The sequence below is a fragment of the Muscardinus avellanarius genome, assembly GCF_963383645.1.
Source record: "Muscardinus avellanarius genome assembly, chromosome: 1".
NCBI classification, from domain to species: domain Eukaryota; kingdom Metazoa; phylum Chordata; class Mammalia; order Rodentia; family Gliridae; genus Muscardinus; species Muscardinus avellanarius.
The window spans coordinates 200901398-200919369 of record NC_137786.1 but is presented as its reverse complement, the minus strand read 5'-3'; the positions used below and the strand labels follow the sequence as shown (position 1 = coordinate 200919369).

The following is a 17972-nucleotide window of genomic DNA, read 5'->3' as shown; positions in this document are numbered from 1 at the left end:
TGAACAAGAATTAGATACTAGTTAAGATTTAAATGTGAAAAGATGAAGATAATTTTTCTCTTGTGATAAATTATCTGTGTCCATTGTTATTTTCTTTCTTCAGACATAGCTGGCTATAAATTTGAACTTAAAAAAGAGGAAAGACATAACATTCTGATGTTGCTCTGACTGAGTTTGCACAACTTCTATATAAACCTGTCTATTTCTTTGCATCTGGACTATGAGGAGAAGCCACGTTTGTTACATGAAAATTACTATGCCGTTATAAACCTTGAGGGAAATGTGAGATAATGATAAATCCTCCTGGTAGCAATGGAGTAAAGTAAAGAAGGCAGGTTATTGGGCCAAGTAACCCTGGCTTGATAGCCTAATTTTTCTGCCTTTTTTACCTGTAAGATGGGGGAATAATTCTTCTAAAAATGGTGAATACTCAAGATAATGACAATAAGTAACTGAGCTCGGTACTTAGTACATAGAAAGTGCTTAATAGAAAGTTATCTTTCTCATTGAAGTGACAACAGCCTGTCCTGGTAGCCCACGAGGTGATCAATGGGAGTCAGGGGACTAGTGGAGAAGTAACTGCCATACTAGGTTATCTCAGAAATTTTCCCATATGATTGCTAGAACAACATGAGACATAAAAATTAATTTTCCTTCCATTCATGAGATGACATCATCCTCAAGTGGTTTTGTTGGCAGCAGCACTAATTACTATGAAACTTAATTCCACGGAAGGAGCCCCAGGGACTGGCCCTTGGCTGATCACATAAACTGGCATTCAAGATGGCTACAAGAACACAGCTTGTTACTCTGTGTAAGAAATTACTCTGTGTAAGAAACCCTAATACTTACTTGAATACACATTTTAAAGGTCCCCCCCCCACTTACTCAAACACTATTGTTGTTACTATATTTAAAACAACTCATTAAAAAAGTCCCAGTATGAATTTTTTACAAAGTCGGGTTGGATTACAACTACAGTCAGAACTCAGACAAGTTTTCTTCCCAAGTCTGAATAGCTTCAAGGCTGTTTTTCAAAACCCACAAGGCATTTTTATTCAAGAAGGGCTGTGTGGTTTTCTCGAGAAACTTCATGGCTAGAAATGTCAACAAAATCTTTGAACTTGTTGTTTCTTTCACTGTTTCATCCCCACATTTTACATTTGCTTTTTTGGTAACATGTATGTCAAGCAAGTAGCTATTTCAAAGTCAGATTTGGAGTCAGTGCTAATGGTAGGAGAATTTCTAAGTGGCTGGATGCCAAGGACTAAGGATATTTTTCACTCATACATTTTCAATCTCTAATACAACCTAATGTGTAAAATGCTGCTGAGTTGGCTTGCAGACATCATTCAGAAATATTAGCAAAAATCCAGTGGATGCTGGAAAGACTATATTGTTGTACTCCCCGGAGACCACTTCAGTATTGCTAATTCTTAACTGGTCTGGCTGGTGTGCTTGACAAGCAGCCCACTAGAAACATTTTTGCTTGACTTTATGTATTCATCTGATGAAGCTTGCCTTCAAGGAACCCACTCAGATGCAAACTAAGTAGAAGTAGTAGTAGGATTTTATATTTTTCTAGCAAACTTTCATCTAAAGACCTGCAAGGGCATAACAGGTATTATAACATTCCTGAAGAAAGAGAGAGGGAAGCCCTCAGTGGAGGAGAGTTGGATAGGCCTAGGAGACTACACTAAAAACTTAGATCAACTTTTCAACCTACAAATAGCCTGTGGAGAAGCCGTGGTTATACTTGATTCCCCCCATTGGTTCTGTGGACGGCTTTCTGGGATTTAATGCAGTACAGATGTGGTAGGATGTCCAGTCCTTAATTTTTTCCTAACCTTTTGGAAAGATGTGGTCCCAAGTATTTATTTATATTTCTGTTGTAACTTGTAGACTTATAATGGTTATTCACAAATTATACAGCTTCTGTGTAATGCTCCACAAGATAAAATTTGACACCAATATACATATTTTTATTTTTACTAACACCTTTCCTTTCTTTCTCTTGCCTTTTTAATTTTATTCCTGACACTAATATTTCAGAAATAATATTTTCATTTTTGAAAAATTGATTATTCTTACCACTTTGAGGTTTGCTACATGTATCAATGAAAATTTCTTGTACCAGAAAATAAAACATTCTTAGAAAAACAAAGAAAATCTGAACTTCTGGGCTCTATTCTGGAAAGAAAATTTGCTGGTTAAAGTTTAAAAATTTATTCTATTTTTTTCTTGACTTTTTTTTTAATGAAAAAGAGTTGCTTTGAGTTGCCCATAGGTTAATTTTTCAACTAAGGACTAGTAAACACCAACAATGCTGAGAAAAAATGTTTAATGCTTTCACCTGTTAGAAGTATTCCATGTTTAAGTCTGGGGATTGAATCCAGGAGATTTCTAACTCTGAGCAACACTCTCAGGCTTATTCTATTCTTTTTATAAACAGAATCTTACTAAGTTGCTGAAAGCCTCACTAAGTTGCTGAGGCTGGCAATAAACCAGTGATCCTCCTGTCTCAGCTTCCCAAGTACAGGGGTTACAGATATGTGCCACCATGCCAAGCTTTGATGTCTTTAATATCTTAGCATACTTTTCCTGAGATATAACTGTGTTTCAGGCATGAATATAGTACTTAAAATGCAATCCTAATTAGGCCACTATTTGTAGAGTTAAGACTAGTTTAGAACCAAAGACCTAGCACACAGTGCTTGCCCACACTACTATTCAATAAAGATATTCTGTTAAAATCATGTCATGATTAAGTTAAATCATGTCATAAAATTAAGATAATTTTTCTATAATATTACTTCTTGCAAAACAGATCCAAAAAGTTATTTTGTTAATTTTATTTATTTATTTGTTTTGGTAGTGGTGGACAGGGGAAGACATTTGATGAAGTTTTGGCTCCACTTTGCCAAAAACTATATTGTTCCAAGTTAAAAGTTTATAACCTCCTAAAAATGCAATCTTTTTATAAACTTCTATGTCTATATCTACATAATATATAAATATCAATATCTATATCTACATATCTATATCTATCTATCACAAAATTGACAGCAGGAGTTTCTTTACCTGCTCTTTTTTATGTTTTTATTTTTAATTTTTTTATTTTTGGTGGTACTGGGGTTCCTGGATACCCTTCTACACTCCCAGACCCATTTTTATATTTTTATTTGGAAACAGGGTCTCTAAAGCCAGTGAGGCTGGCTTCGAACCTGCGTGATCCTCCTGTCTCCGCCTCCCAAGTGTGGGGATTATAAACGTGTGCCACCACGCCCAGTATTACGTGCTCTTATTCTTCTATTCTAGGAAGGCTTTCATCATCACGGCATGAGGGTTACTGAGAATTTCACATGGTTGCACAAAAAATATTGCCTACATGATGTGCTGACAAAATAATGACAAGCATCTGAGAAAATGCAATGTGGAAAATGATGTGTATGTTTGTCCTTAAATCTATTACCATTTTGATTTAGTTGAACATAACTTTATAATTATGAAATACTCTAATAATTATTGAATGCATCTGCTTACTTATAGTCCTTTTAAAAGCATCTAGGCATGCATTTATTTTTGAAACATTTATCCCCTGCCTACTCTACATGAAGACTGCATGATATGCTTAAATCTTTTTTTTTAAATTTTTCTAGCCAACCACTTAACAATTGAGATGACAGCCAAGAACTAAAAATAGCTATTTTTGTTTCTCATTTTAGACCCATGCATTTTAAAGCCTACATATTTGCACTCCATTTGAATGGAAAAGCACTAGGTAGGTATTCATTTCACTGGAAAGGCATGCCAAAGTGCCACCACCAGCAAGCTATTATTGTTTTTGGCATGTAAGCAAGAGCTGTCATGTGTCTCCTTGGCAAATCTTTATAAAAAGCAAAGTTTACCTTTAACTTGCTCCCACTTTCTTTTCCCCATTTCTCTTCTATTTTAGTCAGTACCTCTTCTCAATTATATATTCGCTTTTGTTTATCATTTATTCATCCCATTCACTCATCAGCTAGTTATTTTTTCAAACAAGAATAAGCATTTTGCCAATGGTGAAACAAATATCTGAAGGACAGGGACCTAATTAGTATTTTTATTTTGAAAAACTTGGAATAGAACTCATGATGTCCTACCATAGAGTTACAATCCTAGCCCTTTTCAGTATTTATTTATTTATTTATTTATTTATTTATTTATTTATTTATTTATTTGAAACCCTTCTACCTTCGGGCTATACTCCCAGACCTATTTCATATTTTTATTTGGAAACAGGGTCTCTTAAGCCAGTGAAGGTGGCTTTTAACCTGTGTGATCCTCTTGTCTCCGCCTCCCAAGTGTGGGGATTAAAAGCGTGCACCACCACGCCTGGCTTCAGTTTTTATTTTGAGACAGGGTCTTGCTGTGTTACTGCATGCTGGCATCAAACCTGTGATTCTCTTATCCCTATCTCTCAAGTACTAAGAATACAGTTGTGTCCACTGTGCCCAGTAACAGAGTAGAGATTGATTCTGTTATAAATAGAACCCAAGAGAGTCCAGAGGATTTAAATCACTCAAGTAATATTGCAATTGAGACATGCCAACCTTGAAAGAAACATCCCTTTTTCTTAACCAAAGGTATTCAACTTTGGCTGTACATGAAATTGTATGCCATTTTTTTTTGTTATCGTTGTTTTCTTTTTCTGTGGTACTACTGATCAAACTCAGGGGTATTCTACAATTGGGTTATACTTTTAGCCCCTTTTTGTTTTTTATTTTAGGTTAAGGTCTTCTAAATTGCTAAGCTGCTCTCAAACTTGTAATCTTTCTACCTCAGCATCCAAAGCAGCTAGGATTATAAGCATGTACCACTATGCACAGATTGCCTGATGACCTTTTAAAAATTCTGATACTTATGTTCAATAATAGTCCTATGAAAGAAAAATGTTTGGAGATAGGACCTAGATGTCTGCATTTTTAAAACTGGCTATCCAATGTCAATATGCATCCAAGGTTGAGACTCATTATTTTAGGATCTCTTAGAATACTGAGATATTAGAATAAGGGACATGCTTCAATTTTCTTTTAAATCTCCTCTTATCCAGATTTCAATATCACTTTTCCATATTACTGTGAAGAGAAAGAGGAGACATTTATCACTTCTTTCTCAACAACAGCAAACAAAACAAAGGAACAAAAATAAAACTGTTTTTTTCAGTTCTTGAGGTAGAGAATTAAAAATTTTCCCCCAAATTTTAAATGGAGAGATTTTGGTAATAAGTGTAGAAGTAGGAGTAATGTGGCAAAAAAAGGATTTCACGTTATATGTATAGTTTGAGAAATTCTTGGAAGAAATTCTGATCATCTGAGGAAGGTGAGATGAGGAAAGATCTACCTCTTTGGTTAGATGAAAAAGTCTTGGATTAAGAAAACAGAGTAGCAGCAGAAGGTCAAATTTGTTTTGACAACAAACTGTTAGTATTTATTCCAATAAATTTCACAATATTTAATGAGTGGCCAAGTTATTAAGCCCTTTCATAGGACCTGTAGAAACAAAACAAAAGACAAATTGTAAATCAGAACTGGGATTCTGTTCCTCAGTGAGATGAGTGGGTGGGTGGAGTTAGGGAACTCTGAAAAAGAGCCCCTAAATTCAGTCACTGTCATGAAATTGTGAAATATGTTGGAACAATACACAGAGTTTGTTATTAGCAAATAGAAACTAAGCAAAGCAACTTAGAGGAAATTTATTTTGAAATGCTTTGTTTAATTATAGTGCCTGAACACATCTTTTCTTTTCCGTGTGTGTGTGTGTGTGTGTGTGTGTGTGTGTGTGTGTGTGTGTGTGATGCGGGGGGTTAAGCCCAGAGGCATTCTACTCTCAGGCTCTATCTCCAGCCCTTTAAAATTTTTTTTTGAAACAGGGTCTTAATACGATGCTGAGAGTCTTATTAAGTTGCTGCAGCTGGTCTTGAAACTATGGTACTCTTGTCTCAATCTCCCAAGTACTGGGATTACAGGCATTTACTACCATACCTGGTTCCAGGTACTTTTTTCGTATTATTTATAGTAAAATAGAGAAGTGTGGTTAGGAAACCCCAGATTTATAATTTTGATTCCTTTAATAATATTTGTAGAAACTTGAGTAATAAATTAACTTTTGGGGCTTAAGTTTCCTTATCAGTGAATTGGATTTACTTCAAAATCTTGTGGAAATTAAAGAACAAATAATACACTTGAGGCTCTTACTAATTTCAAATATTTTTATCTTATTTGTTGTTACTATTACTGCTGTAATCTCTAAGCAAACACAAATCCTTGAAGATGGAGAGGATGTGCAAATTTTATATAATGCAAACCTGCTAATAGTATCAGTAAAATCTTAGGATGGCCGCGGAGCCTTGGTTGTCAAAATCTAAACATTGTAGAGCCTTTGCTATGAATAAACTTACTTAAATTATTGAAGGGAAGTGACTGAATATTTTTGATGCTCTGCTTATCTAAGACAAGGTCTTGTTATACTCTAGATTAGGGGTGGTAAACTAAAATGCTAGCGGGTCCCTGGAAGGTCTAGGGTAGGGGTAGGATTTTGGCCAGCTCTTCAGGGTGAACACTCTACTTAGACCAGCAGTTCAGTGGCATTCTGGCTTTTAGGTTTTGTTGTTGCTAGATTTTATTATTCAAAAAATGGTAGATACATGTACATTTAAAGCCTCTCAGGTTTTAAGTGTGGACAACTAATTCTGTTTTTTTTTTTTTAACATCATGTGGATTGAAACAAAAACATCTGAATACAACTTGTGTACTACCAGTTTGCAACTTTTGGATTTTGAAGGTCTCTTTAACTTTTGATGCTTTCTACTTATGGACCCCAAAATAATTGTATCCATCTTGCATGAGATACTCACCTTAATGATTACAAATTCAGCTATCCCCCAACTTTCAGATTTCCTATTATTAGTATTTCACTAACTATAATGTCACTTTGTAGGAAATTCTTATCAAAATAGCTTCTTGTTCTTAAGTTAAAATTAATTATATTTTCTGTTATACTAAATCACATAGGATCACTTGTCTGAATGTTAGTTTCACCTTGTTAAAACATCTCTTGATGATCCAGGCTGGTGGTCTACACTTGGAATCCTGGTACTTGGGAGGCAGAGACAAGAGGATCATAGGTTTTGGCCAGTCTCAGCTACTTAGTGAGGCTCTCTCTAACTTAGTGAAATAGCCCTGATTCAAAATAAAGAATAAAAAATAGGCCTAACGGTGTGGGTCAGAGGAAGAAAGTCTCTGGGTTCAATCCCTAGTATTGAAAAAAAATTTCTATATCTATAATTATGTCTTGATTGGTTTCAAATTCTCAGGATCCAACTTTATTTTAGGCTAACTTTTAAGAGATAAAACTTTAATAAACTTTAACATTTAGGAAGTTAAGTATTTTAAAAGCCTTGGAAAAACACAATATTCTATCCTATTATAGACGGAATTGTGCCTTCCCCATTGAATCCCAAAACCCCAATGCATTTAAATAAATGTTCTTTCCTGAGGAAATTAAAGTTAAATAATGTTGTCACTGTAGGGTCCTAACCAAATAACTGGTTGTCTATAGAAGAAGAGGAAGAGATAGCAGGAGTGTGTTATACACAGAGGAAAGGCCACATTAGAGACACAGTGAGGAGACAGTTATCTATAATCAAGAAACTAACCCCATCAATACTTTGAATTTGGACTCCCAGCTTGCAGAACTGTGAGAAATTAATTTCTATTATTTAGGTCACCCTGTCTTTGGTGTTTTGTTACAGCAGCTTGAGCAGACTAATACATCACTCATAACTTGCCAGATATCTTTGTTGTCTGAGGTCTTAGAGCTCTTAGGCTTCTTAAAAATTATAGTCATTCTCTAAGAGAGACCTTTAGACTCCTCTTTCCGTGTGACATTTCATTCAAGACATTATGAATATTTCTGAATCTTCAGTCAATGGAGTACCACCCTTTTCCCCCCAAACCCCACCCCCCTGTGAAATATATCAAATTGTCTTTGTGAAGGCAGTATATAAACCATTTGGTGACTCACCCATAAAATGTGAGGTAAAGGAAACCAATCCTTTTCCCAAGCTTTAGGATTTCTCCTCGCTTGTCAGATGCTCCAGTGAGCCGCACAATGCCGACTTTCTTGAGGCTGGAGAGCCACATGTATGCATGTTCATCATTTCTTAAAACATCTTCAAAATTCAGTGTGGGCAGCTGAAGTTCTGACCCCCAGTACTGACATTCTGTGAAATAAGAAAATGAAGAAACCAGATGGTTTTATTTTTACCTAATAATAATACTTTTACCTAATAATATGGTAAACATAAAGAAGGGACTAATTCACTAGAGGTGACCTCTGATTTATCATGGAGTTTGCTAAATGCTAGATATACCAGAAATGCCTGTCACCAGGCTTTTCTTCATTAACGTCATGACAGTCTGTTATATGCCTCCTGCCTACAACTGTGTCTGGACCATAACTGGTAACTTGAATACTCCATTTGCTGAGGAAATGTTATTTAGCTTATGAATGGCTCTTGGCCTGTATGTCCTTAGGAATTAGATGCTGTCTCTGGGATCAAGTTGTTCTTCGGATCAGAAAAGCTGGCCATGGGGTGTGAGAGCTGGAGGTGAGTTCTTGGGATGCACACATACTTTGGTTGCAGCCCAGGAGATAAGGTCAAATGCTTTTCCTTAGCTCTCTTATTCCTGATAATGAAATCCTTATGGAAGTGTTTACTTAAGGGCTGGAGGTGTAGCTCAGGGGTAAAAAGCTTGCCTAGCATGCATGAGGCTCTGGGTTCAATACCCAGTACTGCAAACAAAACAAGTTTGTGAAAACAAAAAGAAAACACATATGAAAAAGAATAGGCTTACAGAGCAGGTTCTCTTAGAAGAAAATGAAACAGAGGAAATGTAACTTTTCCAAGAAAAACAATTACATTAACAACTGCATTTAGGAAAGACCTAACACAAGCTAATCCACTTGATTTCTTTCTTTTTCTGGGAAGGGAATTGCTTTAGGAAGGAACACTTTCCTCACAAGACGGAATGAGAACTTATGATCTTAATATCATCCTGACCAATTATTTACTTTTCTAACAAAGAAATATATGGGGCTTGAAAACCAGTCCCACAGAGCTCAGTTTAAGAATGAAGAATGGGCCAGTGCCACTTGCAGTTATGGAATGGAAATCATTTCCTCTTTGGTGTTCCTTATGGTTGTTTCTTTAAAAATGGGATTAAAAAAAAAAGAAATCAGTAGTTTTGTTAGTGAAAAGATACATGCAGGTGCCAAGACACACTTGTTATTCTACCAGCTAACTGCATGAAGACATTTGCAGGAGTAAGTAGGTGTGTGTATGTCGGAAAACCTAATTAAGTGATTAGTATATATATTGCCAATGTTTCTGGGTTATTAAGCATAACAGTTTAGGCAGTGAACCAGAATTTCCAAGAGCTAAATTACAAACTATATATTAGGACACCCTGGCAGTTGCATTAATTCTATTAGAATCTGTTAATATTATTTAGTATTGAATGCATTCTGCAGTAGATTTACTATATTATCTTAAGCAGTCAAATTGATACACAGCTGCTCATTACTAATTTTTTATTTTAACTCTTTTCTCTCTGTGGGAATAACCACTATAATAACCAATACACTTTGGCTAAGAGAAGTAGGTCAGTGCTTGGGCTTTATTACTTTAGACCATAGCAATTTATTGAAGCAATAATACACAATGAGGACCGAAGGTTTCAGGATGATGCTTGTCTTTGGGGGGTATTTCTTGAGCATTCTAGCACCTCAATAATTATTTTTTTGGCTTATCTTTTTAATAAACAGTACTTTACAGTGTCATAGGGGACTGTGGATAGTCAGTAGGCTTTAGGAAGCTTATAGTCTACAGAAGAATTGGACATGAAAGCTGATGATTCAAACAAAGTATGGGCCAGGCATGGTGGTGCATGCCTGTAACCCCAGTACTTGGGAGGCTGAAACAGAAGGATCCCAGGTTCCAGGCTAAACTCAGCAACGTAGTAAAATTCCCCAGAAAATTAGTGAGAACCTACTTGAAAATACAAAATAAAAAGTTTGGGAATGTAGCCCAGAGGTAACCCCAGTAACCAAAACAACAACAACAACAAAATACCAAACACACATACAGCCCCTTCACACACACACACTATGGGCCAGGCATGATGGCACATGCCTGTAATCCCAATACTTGGGAGGCTGACATAGGAAGACTGTAGGTTTGAGGTGACCCTAGGCAACTTTGTGAGACTTATTTCTTGTGGTAATGGGGATGGAACAGAACTTAGGGGCCCTTTACTTCTGGGCTACACCCCCAGGCTTATTTTAGTTTTTATTTGGAAACAGGGTCTTACTAAATGCTAAATTCCTCACTTAGTTGTTGAAGCTGGCTTCGAACCTGCAGTCCTCCTGTCTCAGCCTCCCAAGTACTGGGATTACAAGGGTATGCCACCACGCCTGGCTGTGAGACCCTATTTTAAAACAAAAAAGGATGTGGATATAATTCCATGGTAGACTGCTCTTGGGTTCAATGAGATGTACTATGGTTGACATATATTCAAGATACTCCAGAGGCATAAGATATTCTGATCTTTATCTAACTCTTTTTTAATGATGCCCAACTACTCTTACATGCATGACTTCCCCAGGTCTGTTCTCTCATGCCTCAAGTATTTCTTCTTCTAAAATCAGAGTTGGCTTTATATGAAAGAAACTCTTTTCAAAGGAGTGATCTGCTTGGCTTTGTCTGAGTATTGAATTATGCTTGTTTTACCACTCCCATTTGCTCATGCATTCTATGTCTCCAGATTGTAATAACTGATACCAATCACAAAGGTCTGCCAAGAAAGGGCGATGAATGTCATAAATATTGCATATGGACTGACTATTTAGAAAGGCCATTTGGTTTCCAGTAAGAAGAAAAAGTTCCTGAGTAAAATATCAGTGTTAGGGGAACAAATAACAAATCACCATCACGTCTCTCTAAAGCTTACTCCTAAGTGGACTATATCCAGCAACTTAAATACTGAAGACAACTTTAAACTTAGTCAAGACTCAGATGGAAATCAGGGACACACCGAGGATTAGAGGGAGAATTATTTGACATTTTCATACTGACATCAGTATTATCCATCACCATTAGTTTTTATCTTTGAAAAAAGTTTGCATAAACTACAGCTGAGGGGGTCTTCTAAATTTTTGGCATTTTCCTCCATATCCCACCTCTCCCTCCCCCTTTCCATACATGCCCTTGAGATTAGAATTGGTAATTTAATATACGATTATATATATATATATATATGATTTAATATAGCATTGTTTCTACTGTTACCTTCCTTATGTCTCTGTACCCCTGCTCCCTCTCTAGATTCTCTCCATCACTCCAATGGAGTCTTTCCTCCTCTCTCTGAGGTTATCTTTGTTTACCAGTTTTTGTCTAGCTTCCACTATGGGAGAAAACATACAACTCTTAGAGTCTGGCTAATCTTGCTTTATATAATATTCTCAAGTCCCAATCATTTTCCTGAAAAAAATGACATGATTTTGTTCTTTTTTATGGCTGAGTATATATATATCAGAGTTTTGTGATCCATTCATCTGTTGATGGTCACCTAGGCTAGTTCCGTCATTTGGCTTTTGTGAATTGTGTTGCTACAAACATAAATATACATGTATTACTATATTATTCTGACTTCAGTTCCTTTGGAAAGATGTCCAGGAGAGGTATTGCTGGGTCCTATGATGGTTCCATTCCCAATTTTCTGAGGTACCACCACACTGATCTCTATAGTGGCTGTATTAGTTTGTAGTGCCATCAATACTTCTCAAAAGAAGAAACACAAGTGGCCAATAAATATATGAACAAACTACACTGAAATTTTATTTAATTCCAGCTAGAATGGCAATCATCAAGAATACAAACAATAATAAATGCTGGCAAAGATGTAAAGAAATAGATACTATTAAATTTAAATGGCCACATATGACTGATCCTGTGTTAGAAAAGACATGCATGGGGGAAAAAGTTGGAGGTAGAGAGGCCTGGGTGTAAATTACCATCCTACCTCTTAGGAGCTAGTTTCTTAGCCTCTTCTCTTTCAATCTACTAGTTGCTAAAATAGGGACAATTGTCTTTACATGTCTCTTGTGACCATGTGATAAAATTATGCAGGGAGCCTAGGACCATGCCTGGCACATAGTAGACCTGTAAGGGCAACAGAATAGTTAAAATTTGCTGAATATTTTCTAGGAGTCAAGCACAGTGCTAAGTGATTTACAAACATTTATTTGATCTCCACAACAAATATCTGAGATAAATGCTTTTAGAATTGCAATGCAATAAAGTAGGAAACAGAGTCAAAGGCATACAGCTCATTTGCAGAGTCATATACAGATGACTGATCCCCTAACCAGTAATTTCAACAATTATACTTAACATAAACATTTGGTGCAATGAAATACTGTCATCAACAGGCCTTTTTGTATCCTATGTCTGAATGTCCATTGCTTATTCTATTGCTTATAAAGGAAATCTATTAGGTGATCGAGAAAGCAGGAAAAGTTAAATGGAGAACACTTTGTCTGAACTTGCTGAAGCATGGGTGTTTAAGATAAACGCTGGCTCCTAGTCAGAATTGTGAATGCAGAGAAAACATTAGGAGTAGGGCTTGTTGCACAATACTGCAACAACATCACTATTCACCTTTTGTGAAGTGAGCCAAGCTTTGTGTATTTAAATATCAGCTAACTTTTCTTTTTAAATTTATGCCAGTGTATTTCAGTGATCCTTGCCTTTTTGAGTTTACTTAAGGCTAGTATCACCTTTCAGAAAATTTTAGTGACCTAGTGGTAGGGAAATATAATAGAGACGTTAAAAAAATTTTAAGAGATGTAATTATTTTTAAACTTTGAGTTTATATTATGGCTAATTGGGGTATTCAGAAAGGATCTATTTAGGGAACATCCCATAAACAGAATATGTTTTCATGAATTTTTATTTATATATGAGTTTTTCCCATTTTAAAGCAATGTACACACTATTACTTGTTTTAATAATCAGAAAGATTTAAATTATTGTAATATATGCTTCTCTTTAAGTATGTAAGATCAGCCATATACATATGGAGATGATATTAAAAACAAGATTGTAGGTCAAAATACATAGTATAGTCCATACTATAAATAACTACAATTTTCAGCGTTTTAGTATCAGAGAGTGGTTATAAGTTTATAATTTTTAACCATACCTCTCATTTTGGGGGCACCCTAGCAGGAGCTTTGGTGAAATCAGAGATAAAGGCTACAGCCCATTACAGGATCTGTGACCAAACATAAGCTACTCATACATTATTATTATTATTATTATTATTATTATTATTATTATTATTATTATTTTGGTGGTACTGGGGCTTCTGGAAGCCCTTCTACCTCCGGGCTACACTCCCGGATCCATTTTTTATATTTTTATTTGGAAACAGGGTCTCTTAAGCCAGCGCGGCTGGCTTTGAACCTGTGCGATCCTCCTATCTCTGCCTCCCAAGCGCAGGGATTACAAGCATGCATGCACCACCACACCCAGCTATACATTATTATTGTAGATGTAACAGTGCTGTGAATAGACAGTTTCTATATTCGCCATAGTGTTTTGCATAAAAAGGGCTCTAATTTTCAGGGATACCTTACACTATATTTAATTGAATGCATCAGGAGAATCATCCTGCAATATTTGAACAGAATATTAAACTTCAACATTGAAAAAGTAATTTGAAAGCATTTTCAATTTCCTACCTACTGCAACATATAACTATCAGGGGAACCAAAAGAAACTACTTTTGATTAGAATAAACCATTTGTAAAGAGAATACATTAAAAACAAATCTAAGTTTCACACTCAAGTCTGGATACTCGAACTGAATGAAAAATGATGAAATAGTTAAAGTATGAACCACCCTTCTAATTTAACTTATGGTCTTACTAATAAATACTTCCTTGAACATGTGCTTCGCACATCATAAAATTTATTAACAGGCTGCATGCTGGCTTTCAAGGAATCATGTATACAAGGCTTCCTTCTGAGGGTTAAGCATCACATTCCAGGGACCTGAGTTATTTTTCAAAAAGAAAAAGATACAAAGAAGTTATTTAGTTAAAAATTTATGAGCACAGCATGCTGGTGAGCAATGTGTTATTTCAAGAGTTTAGAACCTTCTGTCCACCTGCACTGAACTGAGCTTTTGGCTCTGAAACGGCTTATCTAGTGTGCAGAGCACAGCCAATCTCATACTGTCTTTTTTTATGAATACCTTTGAAGGGCTCTGCCCAAACCAAAATCTGAACCCTAGCAGAGGAAAGGAACTCAGGAGAAAGGAAATAGGGTTTTGGTCCCCCGCACCCCCGCCCCCCTTATGCTTTGGGATGCCGCTTCCTTTGGATGTTCTTTGACTCCTTGGCCAGGGAGCTCTATGTAACTTTTAAGATTCTTGTTGCTTGTTCTTTGTTATATTAAGATCTTCCTGAGATAAGGATTTGGAGAGATTTCTTACAGAGGTATCCCTGGAAGCACTGATGGGGATGCAAAAGGGAAAAAGGGTCTTGAAGAAGTAGATTTAGTGAATTGCTACTTGTTTTGGCAGCAGGAGTTCAGTACTGCTACGCATCACAGAGACACTATAGAATATGCTTCAGAGGAGTCCCAGCAAGGAAACAGAGGTGCACAGGCCACCGGCACCCACCTTTCATTGGTTGAAGCTGCTCTTTGGGGCTTTCTGGCCTTCTCGTGTGGTGGCCAAGCATGATCTTTCAGACAGGAAGGGAGAGCGGCCGTTTTGCCATAGGAAGCCACTGGCATGTAGGAGACGAGTGCTGAGGGCACCAGTAACCTTTGCTTCTGAAAACCTCCGGGCTGTGCTGAGGGAAGTTAGAGGCCCGGCTCCTCTGGTCGCCGGGATCTGATCTATATCCTGGTCCCAGAGCCTACTTAAGCATGCTAAAATCATACTCAGTATGTGCTTGTTAAAATCTTCCCTAGGGGCCAGCACCAAGATTCATGAATAAAGATAGATGTGCTATCCTTGTTGGAGGAAAAGGGTGTATAAGCAAAGGAGTAAAGAGATAAATAAATCATAAAAATAGTGGGGTCAGTGCTATAAGAGTAGTGAGTGGGGTCACTGACAATGGTGACTCGATCTTGGGAGTGGGGTGAGGAACTAAGAGGTGTTAGCTAAGAAAAGCCAAATTGGAGAAAAGTTACTGAAGGCAAATACTGAGCAATAAAAGAAACATGTCACACAGAGGGTGGAGAATGGAGTGTCCATGCATGAGGGGCAGTGAGAACGGGGACATCTCTTAGTTTGCTTGAGTAACCTAGTCACTGAGATGAGAATGAGAGGTAATGTATCTGACAGGGTGGAGTAGAGCAGGGCTGAGACAGGCCAGACTCCGTCTCTGGCTCTTCCACTAGAGTTTAGTTCTCTCATGAGATATGGGGATGATGCTATTTATCTGTATTTCCTCGCCAACATCACTCCTTTCTCTTTCCCCACTCTCAAGTATGTAGTCCAGGCATACCACCTAGTAGGTTTTCAGAAAACATGTGTATTTTATATCCTAAACAAATCCTTGATAACTTCCTAATGATGAATAGAGACTAGAGATGATCTTGAAAAATGGGGTGTGGCGGCTCATGCCTATAGTCCTAATACTTAGAAGGCTGAGACAGGAAGATCACAGGTTTATGGCTAGCCTCAGCAACTTGTAAGGTCCTCTGCAAGGACCTTTAGTGAGACTCTGTTTCAAAACAAAAATACAGTAGGACTAAAATGTAGCTCAGAGGCAGAATGTTTCATGTTTCAATCCCCAGTATCACAAAAGATAACCAAACAACAACAAAAAAATGGCATTGTGCTTGAACATATCTTGGTATTTTAAAAGATGAAGTAATCTATAAATCCTTTTTTCCAGGTGAAAATTGCATCACAGTATAAAAGTCTCCCTAAAAATGTATCCATGTGGCTTCTAACAAGTTTAAGCTGCTCAGAATGAGAAAAACACATTTTCATTTGGAAGTACTAAGTACCTGGAGTGTTCTTTATACTCATCCCAAGTCCAAAAGCTTGTAAAGTGGGCATCAGATTGTAGGGTGATTTAAAAGCCTAGTGTTTACTGGGCTTTATCCTGCAACCAATGAATCACCAGAACAATGGGGTGGGGGGAAGGAGAGAGGCTCTTGGGCAACAGGGAAGTGCCCTGCAGAGATGTACAAGTTGGTTATGAACAGAGAGGCTATGTTATTTCAGTAGTTCAGCTATGAGAAGATAAAATGTCTCAACTAAGTTCTCGAGGTGGGCAACCTATACAATCGTTTCCCTATAACTTTATTTATTTATTTATTTATTTATTTTGTGGGACTGAAGATTGAACCCAGGGGCATTCTACCTCTGAGTTACACCCTCTGCCCTATTTTATCTTTATTTTGACACAAGGCCTCGCTAGGTTAATGAGAGTCTCACAGTTTGCTGAGGATGTCCTTGAACCTGCAATGGTCCTGTCTCAGACTTCCAAGTACTGGGATTATAATCGTACACCACCACACCTGGTTATCCCTTTAACTTGTTGAAAATAAGATTTCTCTGTGTTAACAATATGTATGGAAACTTGAAAGCCAATGGAAGAAATGGAGAAAGGAATTTCAATCATAGAAATCCACACTGTTCAAGAGGGTCACTGTTCAAGAGTTCAGGAGCCTCTCTGTAGTTGTTTTAAATCACTTTAAAAGAAGCCTGTGAAGATGAAGTGAGTTAATATGCACAGTGCAACATTGTTTTTTATCCAAAGTTGCTTTACCTAGAAGGTGGGTAGAGCAACTATAACTATCTATTATGCAGATAAAGATATTGGAACACAGAAGGTTAAATAAGTTACTTGAAATCACAAAACCAGCAAGACCCGGGGCTAAGAATACTTTTAGTTTTAGTGTTCTATTGCCTTTTTGACTAAGAGCAAAAAGTTACGGATTAAAACTAACATAAAATTTTTGAGAGAAAACAAAAGAACAGACAATTCACTGAATGGAGTAGAGCTTAAACATTATTTTTCTAATTTGCTCAGCTAGAGCTAGACAATTTGATAGAATGTATAAATAAGAAGATAGAAGTAAAAAATCTATTTGTTTATTCAAAAGGAATAGCCCATAGAAATTCCATGGATGTATTTGAAAACCTGGGTTTGGAGCCAGGTTTGGTGGCACATATCTGTAATACCAGTATTTAAAAGTCTGCAACAGGAGGGTCACAGGTTAAAGGCCAGCCCCAGTTAACTTAGTGAGACTGTTTAATATAAAAATTAAAAAGACCTGGGGGTAGAGCTTGGAGGTAGAATGCCTGTGGGCTTAATCTCCGAACAACAACAAGAATAACAACAATAACAAAACAAAAAACAGGGCTTGAGATTTAAGAGAATAAGCTTAATTATGATGAAGATACTTGCTACCTTAAAACTAAGATTGTATAGTTCAATATCCTGTTATCTTGAAGAAAGAAAGTAGAACTAAAAGTGAAAGGTAATTGCTTTTAAATTAGTTGCCCTCTGTTTTTTTTTGGCTTGAAAATCTCCTGATATGAAGGCCTTTGCAAAAATGAGAAGCTAAATTTATCTCTTATATGTAGGACTGGTAAATGCAAAGTTAACATCTAACTTCTTGAAATTGTCACACTTTCCAATTTCCCAAATTTGTAAATTCTAAATTTCAGTCTAACTGCAAATGTTAGGAAACTCAGGGCTATAGGAAAAAGGAAGCCTACCTTATATGAAAGAAACCACTATTCTGAAAGTTATCTCACAAACCTCCTTAGGTTGCTAAGTGCAAAGCACTAAAGGTGTTTTCCAGGCTCTGTCTCTTCTCTTTGGCTGACAGACCA

General features: G+C 36.8%; 1 protein-coding gene across 1 annotated transcript in view; it reads right to left on the bottom strand.

Moving 5' to 3' along the window:
* Window positions 1–17972, bottom strand: part of BBOX1 (gamma-butyrobetaine hydroxylase 1) — a gene marked incomplete at both ends in the record, with an annotated part of 56050 nt that overhangs the window by 30192 nt on the left and 7886 nt on the right. The window contains one exon of the mRNA XM_080703876.1: window positions 8065–8263. Coding sequence (XP_080560002.1) covers window positions 8065–8263 — 199 coding nt within the window. The remainder of the gene's footprint in view (window positions 1–8064; window positions 8264–17972) is intronic.